A 24,386-nucleotide genomic window follows, 5' to 3' on the forward strand; every position below is an offset into this window, starting at 1 on the left:
GGTATCGTAATTAGAAGTGAAAATAAGCATATATATATATATATATATTCTAAACATATATACTAATGTATTTTGATCTTTTTTGAATAATAAACGATCTACATCATCTTTGCAATTTCGATTAACGAGAAAACTGTAATGTGACGAAGAGATATCGGATATGAAATATCGTCAGATATATTTAAACCTGTAATTAGGTTGCTTATATTTCTTTTTCTTTCGTCATCATTATACTGATCTGAGGTTATGTTTTTACGAACAGAATTTTTTTAAAGAATAATTATGTGGATAGTAATCGACTAGAATCGACCCAGTCTAGAATTTTTTTTAATAATCCTATGTGAGGTAGTATATATCTTAGCGGCGGTAATTTGCACATGAGTGAACGAACGAATTCGAATTAAACAACATAATTGTTTCGTTGGTGAAATCATCTGTTTGACATTGATTTATTGTAATTTCTTCTTTGAAATGCCGCTTGCTCGTCAACCACAACGGTAGATATGTTCAACCCTGAAAAATTACCCTCTCGCAATGGATGACCTTCTTGGAACGTATGTATAACAAATTTTGCATTCTTTAGAGCTAATTTGATAGCATTGAGATGCAAAGTACATATACATATATTTCTTGTTATAAAATTTAATCAAAGTTATTATATGATTTATTATAATTTATATAAAATATAAATTATATTTTGTTTTTATAGAATATATTATATTAATTTATATTAATAGATTTTTTTCATGTATAAAGAATCTAGTATCCTAGAAATATTCATTTTAATAATATTTACAAAATATGGTAAATTTATTAATATAATAAATTTTATAATCTTTTCCTAAAATCTACAAATATTTATGAATATATTGGTTCCTCTTTGGAAATTGTTTCTTATTTTTCAAAAGATTTTAATCTTAATATTCTGCGGATTATATTTTATATTGGCTGCATTGTGAATGTTTTATTAGTATTTCTATTGTTTCTTTACTTCTTTTTAAAAGCACATTTTACACGCTCAGTTATTATTGATAAAATGAAAGTGCACTTATCTTTTATTGTTTACCTTAATATATACCTTAATATATACCTGAAAATTGTGATATGATCTTTTGTATGTAACGATATATTTAGATCTATGTATACTATATTTTGCTTTGCATCTTTGATACAATATTAAAATTCCTATATAAATATATTATAATTATATGTGTCTTATATTTATTATTTATTAATTAAGAAGCAAAACAATTGAAAAATAAAAAAAAATACAGTAAACTTATATATAATATAAAAAACTTATATATAATATAAAAGTATATATAATTAACAGTATAATATAAAATATACATTCAATTTATTTGATATTTGCTCTTTTTTTTCATTATACAATGTAATTTAATTAAATTTATATTTTATTCCATTATATATAAACAATAATTTTTATTTATGTATATGTTTTATTTATGTATAAAATCATAAATATCTTTTATATAGGTATATAAATTGAATAAATATCAATTTTTATTTGTATGCGGAAATTTTATAATTAATATCTTATATATTATTATATATAAAATGATTAATTTGATTATAGCGATAATCCTAATGATACGAATGACATTCTGGGTTATTTCTAAAATTCTGCTACAATATACTTTTAAAATAAATTTTTCCATTAAAATTATATTAACACAAATTATACTATTATTAAAATAGAATGCTTGAAAAAAATTAATTATTTTTTATTGATTCAGATTTCCAATTGGTCACATTAAAATTAAAAATATTTAAAATTTTTTTCTATTTCTAATAATTTATAAAATTTTTTTAATTTTTTAACAAATTATTAATAATAGAAATTTTTTATTAAAAATTTATATTTGTTTACATAATAAAAATCAAACGATAACGAATTCCCAGAATAAATATTGTAACAAAATCGTAAATATTACATTTTTTTTTTACAAAAATTTTAATTTTGTAACGAAAAATATTTTATTTTTTTGATCAATATACTTATTATTATTATTTTAAAAATGATTGTTTCTTTATAGCAAATGTAGTCATTAAATATTAATAAAAATTAAAATTAATAGAATAGAGAATATATAAATAATTAAAAATATTTTTATTTTTCAACAAAATCTTTTTCTAACAATATATATATATATAAAACATTTTCGAATTATCGAATTCAGATTATGCAAACGGATTTTCCATTTATTATATTATTCCTCGTCAAAGTGCTAGGTAATTCCATTCCAGGGGAGAGAAAGCGCATACAGACTCGTTTCCCTTCATTCATAGGGGCGAGCACGTTAATAATAACGTGTCTATTCCGTACTTCGGAGTAGTATGCCAACTACCTGCCATTAGCACCTTCAGCTTTCGCTGGTGTATATTTCTTCTCGCTTTAAATTACGATAGCGGTAGATTAGAGAGGGTAGACGCTTTGTTATCACTGTGCGAGTAACAAAAGCTCTCGCGCATGATGGCATGCGGCACTTCAAGGTCTTTTGTGTTGCACGCATCGCGATAACAAAGTATTCATTAGCTTGTTTATCAAACGAATTACCATTTCATACCGCAAATTAATTTGTTGCAATCTTAAACAGTCATCTGACTTAACGTCAATTGGTAAATTTTTTCACGGTATCAAATATTTTTTGTCGCCCAATATTTGATAACTATTGTATAGACGTAAATATTAATATGACATATATATATATATATATATATATATATATATATATATATATTTCTTATATTATGTTGCAATGTTAAAATATAAACATGAATAACATAATGATACAATGGAACGTCGGTTATTTGAAGATTCAAATGACTGATTGTTTGAGTAGGATAAGTATGTATATATTTAAATGTGTGTATTTAATACTATTAATTATATTCTAGAATAAATGTTTTAAAAATGATTAAATTATTTTTTGTGATACATTATATACGTATTTTTTCATATAATAAATATCTATTTGAAAATTATTTAATTTTTATTTTGTTTCATGATATTTATCCATAAAATTGATTCTTTCTGACTGATTATCCTGAAAATTTACGAATTATTTATTTTTATAAATTATCCTCAATAAACTGTAAATTTGATCGGTATGAGAAATGAAAATCATATAAAAGAAATATAATTGCATATGAAAAAATGTGAAAACCTTATAAGTAGTAATCTAACGATATTTTTAAAAAAATCATGTCAATTATAATTTTATAATATAAATTTTTCCCTTATCAAGATTAATTCTAATTTACAATTTATAATTAAAGATTATTATTTATTTTTCATAAAGAAAATGATATTTTAATTCAAAAATATAAATGAAAGAAAATATTGCATATATTATTAATTAAATTTTATTTGTTATTTCGTAACAAATATGATATAAAGCAGAAATTAACATTAAATCATTTACATTAATTGAAAAATTTTTTATCACATTAATGAGAAAATAATAAATAATATTCTAATTTTAGCAATTCAATGATTCGAATGTTACATCAAAACAAATGAATATTATTTTGAATATCTCTCATTAATAACAATCAATTAAATTAATCGAATCAATTAATTGTAATAATTTTAACCTTGCTGTTCAATAAGAAGAAGACATCAAATTATTCAGCTAAACTTTGATTAATATCATTTTCAATGAAATCATTATTATCAATAGATTTATTAATAAAATGTGAATGTTTATGTAAAATTTAAATACAATATGCATCTATAAAATGACATATAAAAAATAGCTAAAAAATATTCAAAATATGCATAATGATATAATATATGTTATAATGTCATTTCATTTTTTTTATCATATCATAATCAAAAATACAAATATATCAAATCTTCATTATTACAATTATTATAATAATTAGTTTATTTTTTTATTTTTTTTTTTTTTAAATCATAAAATAAATCAAAATGAATTTTATTCCATAAGTGCGCAAAAAAACTTTCGTATCGTATAAAACGTTCATTAAACGAAAGAATAGAAAGAGATAATCACTACAATTACTAATAACAACAATCATTATGAAAGATTACTTCAATTATAATAATATGATTTGAATTCACAATCATATTGTCAAAATTAACAATACAAAACTTAATATTCTCATATTTCATATTCGTATCTTTTCCTTTAATGTTCTTGTTACGAATAACGAGATAATCGTTCGAAACGAGACGTAATATCTTATTAATCTAATCGATTTTGCATAATTGACAAGAAACTGGCGCTACCGCGGCTCCCTTCCAAGATGATCCCGATCTAACCGCGAACCCCTCATATAAATATAATTCGCACTTTCTCGAGGGTGGCGCGTGTTAACATTTTCATGCGAATATACACGAACTCCTATACCTTCAATAAAGTGAGTTGTGGGGCCGATATATCACAAGGGGAGAAGCTCTCCCTTCTTTCCGCATCACAGACGCAACGAATCTTTACCTTTGGAGGGCAAGCCGACGTTAGCCCTCGGGCAAAAACCGGCCGCAGAGAACAATGCGAATATATTACAGTATTCGATGCTAAAACAAAGAGGAGAGCTACTCTTCTCTTTGTCTTTTACGAGGATTACATCGAGATGCGACACGCCAAACCACCCGTGGTTAACCGAGACTTAGTTCCACGAAAATCTCTGGCTAAACACTTTTTTCTCTTGCATCCTCCGAAAATTTCTATCTCCGTGCTACATAACAGCACAATCGAACGTTTCTATCGATAGAGATGCTCGATTTGTTTTTATAATGGAATATATCGGGCTAATAAATTCTCTTATTTTATATCGCAAGTACGAATGTATATGTGTATATAGTAATATCGAATCAACATGGCTAAAGTTGTAAATGAATTTTAAAATGAATTTTGATTAAAATAATTTAAAAATCTTGTTGAATAATTTCATGTAATTTTTGTTATAATTCTCAATATTATAGATGCATAAATATTTGTATTGAAAATTATTAATAAATATTTATTCAATAAGAATAAATTTTTTTTTTATTCTTGCAATGTTTTCCAATTTTTTTCATTATGATCATTTATTCTTTTAATCTTTTAATAAATTTTATGATAATAAATGTTCTTATAATAAATATGCTGTATAAACTTCAATTTTAATTTAAAATGGAAAAGAAACATATGAATCTGCAATAATTTCAGAATAATAGCTTGTAATATTTTATGTATCCAGTGTGGCTATTTTTTTAGTATTTATGTAGCTTCGCATTTTTTTTTCTGAGAACAAAAGGTAGTTTCGTTACTAATGCGATATTTCTACTATCTATATTACTGTTAGTTATACAATATGTACAAAATACTAGGCAAATTGATTTTTCTCAATACTGAAATCCAAAATTTTACTCATAAAAAATTAAATATTTATTTTTTAGCTAAATAACTATAATAATATATGAAAATAAATTATAACAATTGAATGATACAATTGAATTAAAATGAATCTGATTCAATTTGGATTATTATTATTTAAATAATAATAAATTGATATCACAATATTTTCATAAGTTATTTGAGGATAGAAATTTACTATTTTTATCTAGATTTTTGAGAATTCGAAAAGTTTCTTGACCCGTTCCTTAAAAATACCATTTATAATTATTATATTTTTTAAATTCGTTTATTTCGAAATATCTTCTATGTCTTTTATAATTAATTTCTTTAATTTCTTATAAAAATAAATTATTTTTTAATTTTTATTATCTGTATTTATGTATAAATAAATTTTCGGTTATTCAGATATTTTTTTTATTTCATATTTCTTCTAAGCAATTAAAAATTCATAGTATGTCACTACGAATATATTGTAAGTACAATAAGTCTTTGAATAATACGAATTTAAACAACGTGGAAGTAGTCTATTCAAATTGTTTTTATTCTCTATAGTAGAATAATCCATAACTCATAAATTATAATCATCAGTAGTAAAAAAAAAGTTGAAGGTCCATTTACTAATAAATTCACTATGACCAGAAAATCGTTCCAGACGTGCTGTGTGTATTCATTTATATTCTCAATATTCTCAATTATTTGATGAATAAATAGCTTAAGTAATGTATAATAATGTATGTATAAGTAAAATGTATGTATTTTTTTTTTCCTTATAATTTTCTCGAATGTATTGAAATCTTCATTATTCGAATTAATAGAGAGAAGAAGAATTAATAAGAAAATTTTCGGATCACATCATGGATACTTAATTAAGATAATATAAACAATTTTTATTTAAAATTTATATTTTAATAAGAATTCTATACTCTTTTATCTGTTAAAATTCACAATTTTTTAAATATATAAACGAAATGTTCTATATATTTTGCAAATAATTTTTAATAAATATTTACAAAAAGATACTATTTCTTGACTTCATTAATTGATGATTTTTTTAATATGTTGTCAAAATCATTACATTGAATATTATTTTTGGCAATTTTTATTAAAAAAATATAAATATACATTTTTTATTACGCAATGAATGGATATTCTTTTGTTTATCAAGAATTAATTATATATTAGATTCATTCGAAAATAATAAATTAATAACTTATACAGACATAATTGGATTATCTTCGACCCAGTTGTCTTTATTACGAAATTAGATAAGTTTGTATCTACTATAGTATAGATGGAATATAACTATTCAATTTCTTATTTTGAAATTTAAAAATTTTTTTTATTAATCTGAAGATTGAATCATTATCGTGAATCATTATTTAAATATTTTATATCGTGGATCGTTTTGGTTTCTTTCAACCTTGGATAGCCCTTGCATGATACCATAGAAATTTCTTCTCGCGGTAAGAAATTGACATCAATCCCTTTACAATCGAGATGGTTTAAAATATACATATTTTTTTTCTTATTTTCGTAAGGATTCGTTACCTTAGGACTTGGGAAGATATCGTGAGAATTTTTCAAAGTGTAAACCTATACTCCAGAAAGACTCGTCGCTCTCGTTTCGTTCTGTTCCAAAAGGACATAAAAGCTTCGTTGTCTGTTCTCGCAGATACGTTAGTTGGTTAAAGAAAATGTGCAATTAAATAATTGCTTGGTCGTTGATCCGTTATGGTTGGTAAGCAATGAAACAGCTTGGAATAATCGTTTCCTTAAAGTCGCTCGAGAACGAAAGACAGTTCTAGGGAAAGGAAGGAAAGAAGGAAGGAAGGAAGGAAGAAAGGAAGGAAGAAAAGAATTGTCCCATAATTAGCAACGGCTAGCGAGAGCCGTTGAGTGGTTGTATAGACTAACAGTTGGTGCGGCCAATTTCCTGTCGTAAGGAAATTTCCTTCCAGATCCTTTTTCCGGTGGGTGCTTTGAAATTTTAATCGGTCATTGTTTCAAACGGTTTTATTTTATGGATTTTATCCGTTTTTTTTTTCGCTTAGTGGGAACGAAACATAATGCATATATTATATATATATATATTTTTAAATTCCGTAAAATAATTCAAAAATAAGTAATTAAATGTTAACGATTATACATCAATTTAAATTTAAAACTGGATAATCCAATACGTTGATTATTTTATTAATTATTATAAAAAACAAATTATGTATTATAATAAATATACCATACTTCAATAGGAAATTCGAGTATTTTTTAAGTTATATATCTTAAAATTCAACATAATGTGTAAGAAATCTTAACATTAATGAAATTTTCGAAAAAAGATTGATAGCATTGATAGGAAAAACAATCTTCAATTATACAAATTATAATTGATAAATATAATCATAAAGAAATAAGCAAGTATTAATAACAATTAATTAAATCAACCAAATCAATTAATTATAATAATTTTAATTTTGTTTTTCAATAGATGAAATATATGATGAAATATATATAATTTGTTGAGTCAAAATTTGATTAATATTATCTTTGAATTGTAGAATTGTTTTCAACTTATTGAAATTTTCGAATAAAAAAAATTTAACAAATGAAAATTGAATTCTCGAATACGAATTATTTATTGTATAAATGTATAAACTTAATCATAAAATTGATAAAAAACGATTAACTTTCGTGAATAAGCTCATAGTTGAAAAATTAAGCGGTCTATATATATTGAAATATATTGCGATGCATCAATTTAAGAGATAAGTTAATGGCTCATATAAAACATCATTCTTCTTCTAAATATACAATTGAGTAATATTTGCACATTGCGTGAGTTATTAACTTAAACCCATCACTTGAATCGATTCATGATAGTAATGTGTTTCAAGATATATAGGGGTCTTGCGTCTTATGTTACTTGATACTAAAGCGGCTTACAAATACTGAAACATATTGCATCGACTCAAGCGATGGGTTTAAGTTAATAGTTCATACATTGAAAGTAATATAGTCATAGCATCGTATGAGTTATTGACTTAAACGCATCACTTGAATCGATGCATGTACCGCAATATGTTTCAATGTTTATAAATGATTTAACAATTGAAAAAAACAATATCGAAGATTGCTTTCCGACATCTTGTAACATATATAAATGGCTCACAAAATTATTCGAACGTTTTTTTATTCTTTCATGAAACGTTGATAAACGATTTTTAATAAAATTTCATGATTATATGAAGCACAGTGAATATTTTTTATTAAAAATTTTTCGATTTTTTCTGAAAAAAAAAATTAATAGAATTGCAATCTTATAGAATTATACTACTCAATTATGGAGATTATAGTTTTGAGTTATCGAGATTCGAATATAAAATAAATGCCAAAGAAAGTTTACGGGAATTGGTAAAAACCGTTGATTTTTTTTCTGAAATTTTCTGCCGGAGTGCAACGGTGCTGCAGCACCATTATCACGTGCACATATTGACCCAGTAGTACAGAACACCTGGCCAGGTGTACGTCTCTCTGTGCTTCATGAAGCGTAAAGTGGTATGGTGGTAACGGTCGGGGAGAGAGATCTTTTTATACGAGTTCGAGTAAAATGGAAATCGTGAATGAGTTTCTCACACACATGATTCAGTTTATATAGTAGATGATCGCAGTTAATATAAATTCGTAAGATGACACACTTATATAATATTCGTTTTAATTTAGCTTCGGATATACGTATGTTTCATTTCAATTAGAAACATAATTGTATGATCGTTTCGTACCGCGATGATTAATATTTGTCAATCCATGTATCATTTTATATGATTTTATGTATCATTTTAAGCATTATGATATATATATATATATATATATAAATATATGAAAAAAGTATACAATATTTATTTGATTTATATAATAAAAATTAATTTACATACAATTTTTTACAATATAATTTACATTTAATAATATACATTTTTAATATAAATTATACTACATACAATATACTACATACTATATTACAAATATTTATATATTTATATATACATATTTCATTTCTTTAAATATTCTCAATTATATTATGTTTTTTTTATATTTCTTATTATTTCAGTTATAGAAGTTGAATTCTTTTTTTATAAAGTCATTTAACAAAATATTTATCTATAATATTGATCGAACATTACTTTATTAACAATTTTCTAAATTAAAAAATATAATTCATACAAAATTAAAATTAAATAAATTTTATTATAATTTTATTATATATATTATAAATAAATATATATTAAATATTAATTTATAAAATCATTAAAGAATTATTATAGAATCAATTTTCTTTTGTTTTATATGATATATTAATTAATAAATATAAATAATAAATATAAAAAATATTAATAATTAATATTTTTCTTATGGTATAATGTATCATATTCATAATTGAGTTGAAAATTAAAAAATATAATATAATAATTTTTCAATAAATAAATTTTAATTTTTTTAAAAATAATTTATTTTTTTTATCGTTACATATTATGAAAAATAATAAAAACTATGCAAAATTGAAAAATAACTTTTAATATTTATTTTAAATGTTTCAATCATAAATATTTTTTAAAAATCGATTTTTAGATCTATTCTATTTTGAATGATATTTTTATAAATTTCTCTAATATTAATGAAATCGATTTTACGAATTGTTACAATGATTCTTAAATAAATTAATATTTACTTAATTTTGATTAATTATGCGAATCATATTTAATTTAAAAAATGTGAATTTGCAATATTTATATAGCGTATTTGAGATGTGTAACATGTAAAGGAATTATTATTTTTATATTATTTTGATAAAAATATTTCAACGTCAATCTTCGTTCAATATGAATCAGTAATGTAAATATTATATCAGGCGATGTTCAGATGAATTAATTTGTAAAAAATTTGCGTGTCTCGTTGGTAGTAACTAGTAACGAAGAAGTAATACAAAGAAATAATTATGCATTCATGAAATTCAAGAAGGATGCACATTTGTAAGCGAGACGTAAGCACCATCCGACACGCGGCACTGTTCCTGCAACCCAATGAAACTTCTATCGTTTACAAAAAGGATAAGTCTCGTCAAATGGTTAGAAGGGTTTCGCAGAATTTCTTGAGAATATATCAGGGGAAGTTTACACTGTCCCTATATTCACAATTCGATAACGAAGCTTATTGCTGTTTAACTACGATGGGAAAATGTCATAAATCATAAATAATCTAGCTCCCTAGATAGATAACATGTTTAAAATATAAATTTTATTTCGAATAAAAATTTAAAAAATAACGATTTGAAATACTTTCACACGTTTAAAATATAAATTTTATTTCGAATAAAAATTTAAAAAATAACGATTTGAAAGTTAGTTTATTATTACATTTCGGTTGGTTTATTATTATCATTAATAATTTTAAAAAAGTTTTTTATTTTATGTTAAAACTAAATAATAATAATAATAACTCAAATACTTTATCTTATTCATAATAGATATTATATTTTGTATACATATCATTTTATAAAATGTAAATCAGAATTATAAAGATATTTATTCTCAAAATTGTTCTCGTTTCAATTGTTTTTGAATAATATAAATAATCACGAAAATATTTTGGTACATTGGGTATCCAGTATATTTTGTGAAAATTATATATCGATTTAAAAAGATCAATTTAATAAATTTTTATTATATATAGATATTTTATTGTTATTTTATTTAACGATTGGCATAAATATTTAATAAAAAAAATAAAATGCATAAAAATCATATATTAAAAATTAAATATGTATAAAATATTCAGAAAATTGATATTTTTGAAAACAATTATAAATATAAGCAAATACTGATATAATATTGAAAATTATAATAATTGCATTAAAAACAAATTATTTCAGAAAACATAAATAAATTTAAATGTAAGTAATTAAATTGCTTTTTTAATGCTATTATATTATATTAAGTAGAATAAAATTGATGTTTTTATTTTATATTTTATTTGATTAAAACGATAAAAAATATCAAATTTATTTTTAATTCTAATAAATTTATATTAAATTTTGAATTTAATGCAACATTTAATGCAAATATTTTCAGTATTGTATTTTTGTAATAAAATTTTATATAAATTTCATATTATAAATATATATTTAAATATTTCTGAAATAATATATATTTATAATATAAATACATATATACATATAAAAATATATAAAAATATAAATTTCGTCAAATTTCTGCGTGTATTTAATAAGCTTCGTGGAATAATATATTTTGTATTTTTAAAATTAAATATAATGAAAAAAGCAAATATTTCTTCAAATATATATATAAAAAAAAAATGAAATAATTTTAAAATTAACCATAAAGTATAATTTTTATATGAAGAGACTATTATATTTGGAATCCATAAGTCAAAACGAGTGAAGCCAACGAATCAACTTGAGAAGAATTGTTATACATCAAATTATCGAAAAAAACATTGGCGATTTCGCAAAATCTCCTAATTAAATGGGGAAATACAAAAAAAAAAAAAAAATTAAAAGGATCCATTGAATGTTCCGTAGTTGGCAGTCGTATGGTCGAAAGATCGATCGCTATCGGTATTGTGATCTCGGTCTCTGTTCTTTCGAGCGGTCAGTGGCGCACACGTATATATACATATATATATACATATATATATATTTATATATATACACATACACACACACATATATATATATACACAGGATGTGGAGGATTGAGCGAGTGCAGAACTCGAAGCGTTAAGGGGTGATGGCAGTAGGGCTGCGCACAGGGCTGCTGCTGGTATGCGTGTAACGAGCGGCGAGCTCTGGTCCCACGATTCTCGGAGCAAGAGCCGCGCAAAAAGACTAGGAATGCCTCGATACCTCGATAAACGCATTAAATCGCGTGGGGAGCCATCGACTGGACGCCTGTTCCGAACCTATCCCCTTTACTCCCTTTCAATACAGACTTCCGTTAAAGGAGCTCGCGCAGTAACCCGTTCCCGAAAATTTCAAGAAACGTTTCTCTCTTTACCTTTACCTTCTTTCCTCCGTTTTTTCATCACATTTTAAGATTTTTAACGCTCATCTTTTTTTTTCAATTAAAGTAAGTCAATAGTCTGTCGGAATCTTTATTATCTGAAATAATAGAATGAAGACAAAACAATTCGAATAAAATTTTTCTTAGATAATGAAAATTAAATATAATTCTTTTTAATATTATATAGGATATATCTTTCGTCATTAATTCGTTTTTGAAAAAAAGAATGTAGAATCAATTTTTTTTGAATTGTGAAATTATATTAATGAAAAAAAGTAATTTTTCAATATCGAATCAGGTCAATATATAAATAACTAAAAATTTAAATTTATTTTTATTCAGAAGATGTGATAGAAAATGAATCAAATAGTAAAAAATTGTTTTGTTACGAATATTTCGAAAAAATGTATATATATATATTATGTGATCTTATTATATATAATGTAAACGTGTAAATTTCAAATTGAATTTTACTACTATTTTAATACTATTTAATAATATTTTAATACTATTGTTACGAATATAAATAAATATCAGATAATATATAATTCGAATAATAAAATATTCAATTAGTAAAATATTTAAGATAATTGAAATTCTATAATGATAATAATATATTATTAAATATTCTAAAAAAATTTGATAAATTCAAAATTAAAAAATTTTTACTTTATGTAAAAAAGTGTATTATAATTTTTTTTATAAAAAATATCGGTTATTTTTGATTCAACGAGAAAGATAGTTAATATTAAATCAATATTGAAAGATAAAATAAAATTTTATCAGTTTCACGTTTGAGAATTGCAATTCGGTGCAATCTGCAATTATAGGGCATCGACCTCTTGTGGTTTCGGGTTTCCAAGAACAAATTTCGGGAAAAAAGAATATGTCTGCGCCTCGATAAACGCAGTAAATTGCATGAGGAGGTACACCTGCAGTTGATTGCTTTCGGTTCACTGCCGGCAGAAAATTTATAAAGATGCTGCAAGTTTAAAAACTTTAATTCAATATTAACTAATTTCACGTATTAAAAAAATTTTTTTTTAACTAAAACTTTTAGATTTTTTATTTTTTATTTCACAATTTAAACGAAATTTATTAACAAATTTATTTTATAATAATATTTTTAGATATGTAGATAAATATTTAGATGTTTCATAGGTTAGATATTTTTCGAAGATTTTTAAATAAAATCGATTTTGACATAATTTCTTTAGTTCTTTTATTAATTATTTTATTATAATTTGATTATAACTATATAATTTTTTGTAATATTTTTGTAATATTTTTATATTTTTATCGAATTATTAAAAATAAACAAATTTAAATAAAATCAATAATAAGATGTAGAAATTGTATAAAAAAATTCAAGATTTTTAAAATAATAAAATTTTTTTTTAAAAATTAATTATCAACTTTTTAAAAATAAATAAGTTAATTCTTTCAAAAAATTAATTATTGCTGAATCATTAGTGCATAATTTAATTTCGTTTTCAATATTTAAAATTATACAATTATGCATAAGAATATTATAGAAGAATTAATACAATACAAAATGATTATTAAAATAGAATATTTTATTTATTTATATCGATTTTGTTATTACAAAGTAGTTTATTTTTACGTAATAATATAATTTATTTTTTTTAAACGCTAATGTTTATTATTTCGATTTAAATAATTTTTCAGTTTTGAAAAAGAAAAAAAAAGTATGTCAAAAATATAAATAATTAATACTAAATACTGTAATAATATATAAGAATTGTTAACGAAACAATTAAAAGTATATAAGCGATTTATAAATGTATCCTTAGTAATTTCCACATGGAACTAACAGATGTCTTGGCATCTGCAATATAATCAGACAAAAAAAATGAAAAAATATGACAAAGCGCACCTGCCAGTGATAAATCGCAATTCTGCAAACATTTAAGTAAATAATCTGCTAGTAAAGCTTAACTTTGAAATTTTTAGTTTTGTTTAAGAACTCAAATTTTTTAATTTATTTTATAAATATTTTAATAATGTATTTTATAAATATTCAATACATCATAATTATAATTATCATAATATCTTAAAGAAACCATTTAGTAAAGAATAGCAAAAATTTTTAAAATGTTTACTAGATAATATAATACTATATATATATATATATATATATAATAATACTTAAAACTATAATTTTTCATTATATAAATTTTGTACTAAAATAGTTTCTATAATAGTTAAGATTAGTAATTATACGATATTATAAAAATTCAAAGATATTTTCAATTTTAGTATAGGTGTCAAATAAGAAAGAAGCATTCTTACTTAGTTTTTGAATTTGCAACAATATTCAGGTAGCAGACTCTGAAAGAGCTGTAGCGTGACTATTGGAATACTTAAATATGTCTACTTAAATATATTCTTTGGAAACTTGTTGAAATGAAAACTATCTTCCAATAGAATTTTATTTTTATACAACAGTTCTTAATCTTTTCAGAATATGTACAACTAAAATCTAAAATTTGAAAATTCCTTAAGGTATAAATATATTAAAATTTAAAATATAATGAGTTCTTAAACATAAAAGATTATTTTATTATACAATTGAGAAACTGAAATTATGGGAAAACAAATTCTAATTTTATTTGAATTATTAGAATTATTTAGAATTAATATATTTTATATGATAATATTGAAAATAAACTTTTAAATAAAAAAATTTATACTATACTATACGTAATTTAGCTATCTCTGCTATATCATAATGATTCGATTAGAAAAACAAAGTTACAATTTTTGAACTTCACAATTTTTTGTTATAATATAATAAATTTCCTAAATTTTGTAATACACGTATTAAATAATACACGTATTATTAATAATAATTCTTTAAAGAAAATATTAAATTTTTGTCAAAATTTATGTCAAAATTATTAATTTAGATGATATTTTAATTTAAATATTGCAAAATAAAGAATTAATATGATATGATGTTTATTTTTTTAATTTTTTAAATGAACTTATTATTTGTTGTTTTTTATATTAAAAATAAATATTAAAATGATACAATAATAATATTATTTTTAATATATTTTTAATTTATACAATTTAATAGTTATTTTTAATTATTTAGTTATTTAAAATTATTGATAAAAATTTAAAATATATTATCATATTAATGATATTATAATTATATTATAATTATATTCGTTATAACATAATAAAAAAAATTATATTTTTCACAAATTATGTATGACAATATTATGTTATATAATTTATAATATATTTAAAATATTTAAATATTCATATTGTTATCTATTTAATATTTTTTATCATAAAGTTTTTTTAAAATTTTTATTCAAATATAATGTCAGACTATATTTTATTCTTTGCGTTATATGAATTATATTACGTATAACTATCATCTCTCGTTTTTACTAATGAATGAATGAATTTCTTCCAATATATTCTATTTTTTGTTTGCAATATAGAAAATATTATTTATATTATATTATTTACTGATAGCTACAATTCTATTATATTATTTCATTGATATATTATTATTTTAATAATGATAAATTATAATTATACATTTATATATAATTAGGTAGATATAATTTTACATTTTTAAAATTAAATTCTTCAACATATAATATTGAAAAAAATAAATTAATTGAACTTCTGTTAAGTAAGTATATTTATCTGAATATAAATTTCTATCATTGAAACGAAAGTTAATAGAAAGTGAAGGGTGAATCAGTGAACTTTCATCATATAAATTATTTGTTCTCCAATAAATCTCGATAAGTAAAATTTTATCTGATCATGAGAAATAATGCATTTTCAATATATTGTAATAGCATAATATTTATTAAAATTAAAAATACACAAAAATACATTTGGAGATAAGAACTAATAATTTATAATTATATAATTTTTAATTATTAAAAAATTTAGTATATATTTATAAATAAAAAATTATTGAAACAGAATTAACATAACAATAAATGTTAAGTAAATACGTATGTAAATATTAATATATTCATTATATTAAAATAGAAATTAAAAAATTTTCATATATACATGTATATATAGAGAGAGAATTTTGAGTTTTCTTCTATTTTTTATATTTTTGTTAATAATAAATAATTCTATCCTTTTAATGTGTATCATTATTCATTTATAAATTTTGAATAAAAAATTGAAATTCCAATTATTTTCTGTTATCGATATCTTAACGCTATTATTGATATTTATTATATCATAATTCATATATAATATATTCGAATTAATGGAATATATAATCTCATTGTAATATTTTAAAATATTAAATATAATATATAAAATATATTAAAAAATAATTTTTATTATGTAAGAAATCACTCAAAGACAGATATTTATCGAAAAAAAAAATTTTTTTCTAAATATCTTAAGGAAATATCTTAAAAAATATTTTTAAAAATAATTTTGTTATATTTAACTTATCTAACTTATCCAACTTTTCAAATTAATTTATGTAATTTTTTTTTATTATATATTTTTTTTTTAAAGATAGTAAGTAAAGATAACACTGATGATTACATATAATTTATTGATATAATTAATAAAATATATAAAAATAATTAATATTGAAAAAATTTAAATATATTTATAATTTAATAATTTAATATTATTTTAAATAATTCAACATGATCTTTATAATATAGATCTATATTATATTTATCTCATGTAATTAAATAATTGGTATATATATTTATAAGTATTTTTAATATTATTTATAATTAATTTTATTTTATTAATATCAATATTTCTTACTATTTTTGTAAAAAACAGAAATTGAAAATACTAAATAAAATAAAAAAAAATAAAATAAATAGAAACTATAATAATATATAATATTTATTTTATATATATATATATATATCTATTATAATGTAATATTATAAATTTTTATTTAAAATTATTATTTTTTCTGAAACATATTTAATTGTCTAAAAAAAAAAATAAATTATATATAATATTTATTCGATTTATACGAATAATAATTATTTAACATGTCTTTATAATAATAGTTGTATAACAATTTTTTATGTAAAAAATTACTGTATATTTTATTAAAGATTTTATCATTTGTGAAAGAACTTGTCGTAATTATGCAACTGAGGCAATAGTAAAAGTGAGAAAAGATTCGAACGAAAGATTTGGCCTGGGGCGAGGGACGACAATTTCCGGTGGAGATACGAATTGAGTTCCTACTCTAATCTCCGAGGATTTTATCTCGCGTAGTAACAAGCAAGAGATCGCGTATGTTACTGCTGAAACCCTTTAACCCTTCTGTGAACAGATAGCATTAACTGCAACGTAAGGATAACTCGACGTAAAAGTAACGCATATAAATTTAGTGCATACTTCTGCAAACTTTTGCGAAGACTGCATATACTGTGGGGCTGCATATTTATGCAACGTCTCGCAGAGATTTGTCTTTCCTTTCTAATACTTCTCTTTCATATATTTGTTAAATTTCAAATAATTTATTATAATATAATATTAACATATATATATTTTAAAACATTAAAAATTTTAAGTATAATAATGTAAAATTAACTAATATTATTTTCAGTAGAATTTAAAGAAAATGTATATATGTTCATTACTTTGAAAAAATAAATAAATAAATATTTTTATTTTACATAAAATTATAATTAATATGAGTAAAAGTGAGCTATTAAATATTTCAATAATTTATACATTATTGCATTATCTGAAAATTCAATTTATTTATAAATATATAGGTATGTATTTAATCCAATATAATGATTAAATAATTGACTTATAATTGAATTATATAATTGAATTATATAATTTAATTTTTAGTTTAATTTTTTTTTTTAATTTGTACTTTTGAAATGAATAAAAATTATTTAAAAGGAAAAATAAAAATTTAAATGCACAAAGCGTATGTTTAGAAGTATCTTCTCCGTCGACTTCCGCTAGTTATTGATGATGTGGCAAGCAGAGAATTCAAGAATATAGTCAAGAGAAGAAGGATAGAAAGATAGGGATCGTTGCTACTAATCTTTAATGTAACATCTGCTTAAAATTTGAACGTAGATACATATCTTAGTTTTATAAAAATTTTTAAATATAATCAATATTAAATAAGATAAGAATATATCTCTGCCTATGTTTTTATGTTTATAAACATAAATAATATTATAAAATTCGTTTACTATTTTAGTTTATTATTTATCATTTTGCACGTTCATTATAGATTTGAATTATTAGTATCAATGCTAGAATTAATTAAATATAATAAAAAAAAATAAAAAGTGAATCAAAATAAATCAAATATTATTTTATTTTCTTAAAAACAAATCAAAACGTGCATACTATTACTATATATTTTAAAATTATATTTTAATATTAAATATATTTTAAAATTTAATATATTATATATAATTATTTTATATTGTTATAACATAATTTTTAAATTTTAATACATTTCTGTAAATTATGTTCAAATATAAGAAAGATTAATGAATAAGAAAAAAATTTTTATTGAATTTATATTACTAAAATTAAAAAGATTAAGATATAATGATTTAAATTCAAGTGTAGCTTTTTCCATAGCTTCTTTTTCTTAGATTCTTCTATCATTGATTATCCTTGAAAAAATTCAAGAGAATCGAAGAAAGAAGAAGGAAAGCCAATAACTAAGAGAATGAGAAAGAGAAAAATATAGGGTTGTTGATGTTCAGGGCGGAGGGATAGAGACGCAGGAATGTACGACAGCTGCCCCTATATTCTGTGGGTTTGCTTTTGAAACCCTGGCGACGGTCTCTAACGAAAGATAGTAATCCAATATGCTGCTTGGGAATAAAAAAAGTGCAGCTGTATCTTATTTAAATAAATTTTTTATAAATGTAAAATTAATACATTCTTTTATCTTACATCCGATTATTATTTAAGAATACAATTATTGAAAATTAATTTATACATATTTACGCATTTTATAATTAATTAAACAATTTTTGATTATTTATGAACTAATTATTAATGAAATTTGTTTTAAATTATTTTAAATGATAATCATTTTTTAATTGAAAAAAGCTATTTTGTAAATTATTTAATCTAGTAAAATTATTTTTTAATTTTAATTTATTTAAATAGTAATATAATAGTTATTTCTACATAATAAATTTCTTTATAAATATACAAAATAATTTTAAATGGATTATAAGTTTGTAGTGAAAATTCAAAAGTTATTTCTAAAAGTAAATAACTATTTGCAACTATTTTTATAATAAATAAATGATATTTTATTAAAGATATAAATATTATTAATATTTAACAATTGTAATATTAAACATTGTATTTGTTGTTTATTATTTATTACATTTAATAAATACAGACTATTTGAGAAAGTGGTGGTTAGAAAGGCTCGACAGGGTCGAAAGAGACGATGGAGAACTGAGCATGAAAGAGAACATAAAGAGAGAAATCTCCCCTGTTTAGAATGATAAACCTCGCCAGTGGAGCGGCAGCTGTGCTCAGAAAATGTTTTTGTCCACCATTTTCTCTTTCTCTTTTCATTTGCATCGTCACTTTACTATTCCTCTTTACATATAAACATATTCTTATCGAAAAGTTAGTTAATCCGTTTCTAATCAGTTTAAGATGAATGGTTATTGTGAAACATTTTGTATATTATCTATTCCATATTTCGAAATATTTTAACTAGTAAATAATAACTTATTTATTTAATTAATTATTAATAATTTAATTTAATTTGTTCTATAAGATTCAACAAAATATGAACAATATATTTTTTTGTAGAATATGTTTTTCAAGGTTTTCAGGAAACAGTTGTCAGTATACCTTGAATGAATGTTAACAATACCAAGTTTCTTACGCGTTTTATTTCACTCGACGCACACGTGCGTGCGCATACATATTTGCGTGCTAAATAACGAAAATGCCTTGCAGATGACGAATCAATTTAAGATGAAACTGACACTGCATTTATTTTTTTGTAAAAAGTTCGTAACAATTATAAATATATATTAGTTTATATAATTTCATTTCGTATATTATCAAAATATTTTAGTTTCAAAATTTATTAAATTATAATGTATATAATGTATATGTTTGTTTTTAGATAACACATATTAATGAAATTTAATTTTTTATTATATATATATATATGATAATCTTTATCTTTGAAAATTGAAAAGAAGGAATTCATTCATATTTTGAATTAACAAATATTAGGAATTGGAGTGTTAGATATTCTTGAAAAATAATTTTAACTGCATCTACGATGCAACTACAAATATCAAATGTGATAAGCATGATAATATAGGGATATGAGTTTGATAACAAGAAATATCTTCTTATCATCCCATAATAAAGATTGCGTTGAAAGATAATGAGATCATTAGAAATAGAGGAAAAAAAAAATAGATGAAAAAAAAAAGTGTTATTTATGAATATATAAAATATAGATATAATTCATAAATCGCTTTAATATTAAAATCCGTTAACAATCTGTTTTTTCATACATGTTTAAAATCTTTTTATAAATTTTGAAAAGGAATTTTTTTTAAAAATTATTATTGAAAAATTTAAAAGAGCAATGGTATCATTAATTTATATTATTTAGAATAATTAATAATATTTTAAATCTTTATTTTTGATATTTTATTTTTCTGTAGTAAAGATGTAATAAAGATAAAAATGCGTTAAAAGTTTTGTAAATTTGAAATAATAATTTTTAAATATTTAATTTATTTAATTTATTATATTATTAACCATGTGAATCAATTTATTGAAGAATAAAAGGACTATGTAAAGACAACTTACTTATAAACTTATGTAAAGATAAATAAAATAGATATCATTGTTGATAAATTATTTATTTTATTAATATAATATCTATATTTACTGACTTATGAAATTTATTAATATTTTAAAAATATATACAAATATATAACTTTATAATTTATAATTTAATTATTTTTATCTCAAATCATATGGTTTGCTATTAATGAATTAAAAATTTTATATTTTATACATTGAGAAAATACTGTCTGTTATATACTTTTCATTATGAACAATATTATTTTTTGTTTCATATAATTCTAATTATAATTTGTATAAATACTTAAAAATCTAAATATTTTATTTCTTTTAATTTAATTTCTTTGAAATTTCTTTGAAAGATTTTTTATGTTGGAGAAAAATGCGTATAAGTAATAAATAAAAATTTATTTATGATTCATCACTGTATTATTTCTATAATTTTATCGTTGTCAGTGTGCAATAATTTGTTGCCTCTTTATACAAAATTTCATGTTTCTTTTCCAAGAAAGCGAAAGGTCTCTATGGAAATATTTATCCGGTCTAACAGGTAGAAAAATCTAATGCCAGTTAGCGTGCACGAGCAGGATCCGGATGGACTACAAGCACCGGTTAGATCTATCGGTCGTTGCTTTTACCAGTTCGATCAATTTTGCTAGTCTCTGACGTCACTAACCATATGATTGCTGAGTCACACATGGACTCCTAAGAGCCCTTTGCATCCTGGACCAAAGCCAAGAACCTCGATTCATGTTTTTCTTGTTAACCCTGCAGTTTCTAACTGGACAAGAATGAAAAGAAAAGTGAAAGTTAAATCTAATATAAAAGTTAGATTTTAAAAATCTTTGTATTTTCTTTGAATCAAAAATTTTTTATATTTTTGTTCTCTTTATTCATTAGGTTTTTTTTTTAGAAAAATTTATATTTTATAACGAATATATAAAAAACATATTAAAAGAAATATTTTCTAAATTTATACATATAATTATAAATTTATTCCAATTTTTTTTTATTATATTATATCTATATGATTTTATGATTATTATATGATATAATATTATATGATTCTCTCATAACTTAACTTTTTAATGCTTTTATTGTTTCAAATTGTTTATTACATTAAATATTTCTGATTAAGTCATGCAAATCATTTTCCAAGATATTGAATAAGATAAATTAAAATATCTATATATCAATATAATTAAATTATTAAATGCTTTTGGAGTATATATATATATATATATATATATATATATATATATATATAATACATTTATCTAATTATTTTCTTTCTTAATTTAATATACTTTTTACTATTTACATAGTTTTGATAAATGCTTTGTTATGATATCCAATTTTTTGGCTGAATTTTTTTTAAACATATTGATGATTTAAAGTTTTTTCTTTTTGAATAAATAATAATTATATTTATATTATTATAAATATTTGAAGCATTTCTTTGAATTAATAGTTCTATTAGTTTTTTGTATATTTTTATCTTTGTACAATTGAATGGCGCGAAAAAAATTTTATGCATTTATGCAATATGTAATAAATATGATTTATTTTATTTTTAATTTATTTTCTTTCTGAATATATATATTATTTTGTTATATATATATTATTTGCAAAATTGATATTATATGTTTTATTTTCTAATAATAGTCTATTAATAATTTTAAATGAATTCAAATGAATTGTCATGTTTACACTATATAATAAAATTTTTTTGGGATATTATATTTTAGTCATAATATAAAATTAATATTTAAATAAAAACAATATAATTTGCATCTACAATAACAAACAGACATATATAAGAACAATATATAATTTACAATATAATTAAAATTATAATTACATATATATTTATTTTTTTATTCATTGTAAACATATTTAAAAATTATTCTAACATTTAATTATTTGTAATTCTATATTTATAGTTTGTATTTTGATTTTCTTTAACTAATGCAATCATTTCTATATAGATTTTCCTATTTTTTTTCTCCTTTGAGTCCTTTATATATACTTATTCTCTCTCTCTCGTTTCTTTATCATCTTTCCTTATCCATACCCTTTTCCTCCAAGAGAGATTTTGTCAGGCACTCTTTCTGCGTTCGTTTATATTTCTATCTTTCTTCGACGCCCGGCCCATACCCTCTCACTTTCTCGATTCAAAGTGTTTCGTCCTCCCCCTCTACCTTCTTTCTGTTTCGCTGGCATGCCTTCCGTCCTCTCCAGCCTCGTGTGTGGACGACGAGCTTCTCGCAATCCTTAAGAGCGAAAGAGAAAACGGTCCTTGTTGCTATGCAGCGGAGGAAAGAAAGAGAGGGAGGGATCCGTGAGAGGGAAAGAGAAAAGGAAACCGAAACGACCAGGAGGGCGACCGCTATGATTATTATTCGCAGGCCGAATAACCAGTGCGACCCTCCGGGAAAGAAGCCGCGTGCTTCGCCGTGTGTTCGTTCTTGCTCGGCCGCTTTTTTCACTCCCTCTCATTCTCTTTCCCAAGTCTCTCTCTCTCCCATATCCTTTCTTTCTTCCTCCTATTATTCAGTTATCGGTTGCCAATGTGTGGCCTCTTATGGGGTACACAAAATTGCGAGCATTGAAATCGCTCTAGCGATCATTCAATTTATTCGAAACTTTTGAAATTTTTGACAATTGTAATTTATTTCTTATTAATAATTTATTTCATTATCCTTGATTATATCATTATCAAGTTCTTTATTACAAATTTTATATTCACTAGTAAAATTTTATAGGGACATATATATATATATATATATATATATATATATATATACATATAATATTTTGATACACGAAACTTTTAATTTGTTATTATTTATATAAAAAAATGATGATTATTATTGTTTAACTATTGATGATTATTATTATTGTTTAATTATTGATGACTATGTATAAATTATGTATGATTATTGATATTTTTATTGTTATAATATAATTAAAATTAAAAATTTAGAAGATAATTTTCTTCGTTTATTTTTATATTTAATATTATAGTCAATCAAAAGAGAATAATTATAAATATTATATGATTTTGAAATATATAAATTAA

General features: G+C 21.7%; 1 protein-coding gene across 2 annotated transcripts in view; it reads left to right on the top strand.

Moving 5' to 3' along the window:
* The window catches only part of LOC100577752 (F-box only protein 43-like), a 56,875-nt gene that overhangs the window by 2,459 nt on the left and 30,030 nt on the right, over positions 1-24,386 (top strand). The window contains exon 2 of one of the 2 annotated variants that reach the window (XM_026444707.1): positions 502-554. The exons of the other annotated variant lie outside the window; for it this stretch is intronic. Coding sequence (XP_026300492.1) covers positions 502-554 — 53 coding nt within the window. The remainder of the gene's footprint in view (positions 1-501; positions 555-24,386) is intronic. 2 annotated transcript variants of the gene reach the window in all.

This window comes from Apis mellifera, linkage group LG13 (genome assembly GCF_003254395.2).
Source record: "Apis mellifera strain DH4 linkage group LG13, Amel_HAv3.1, whole genome shotgun sequence".
NCBI lineage: Eukaryota > Metazoa > Arthropoda > Insecta > Hymenoptera > Apidae > Apis > Apis mellifera.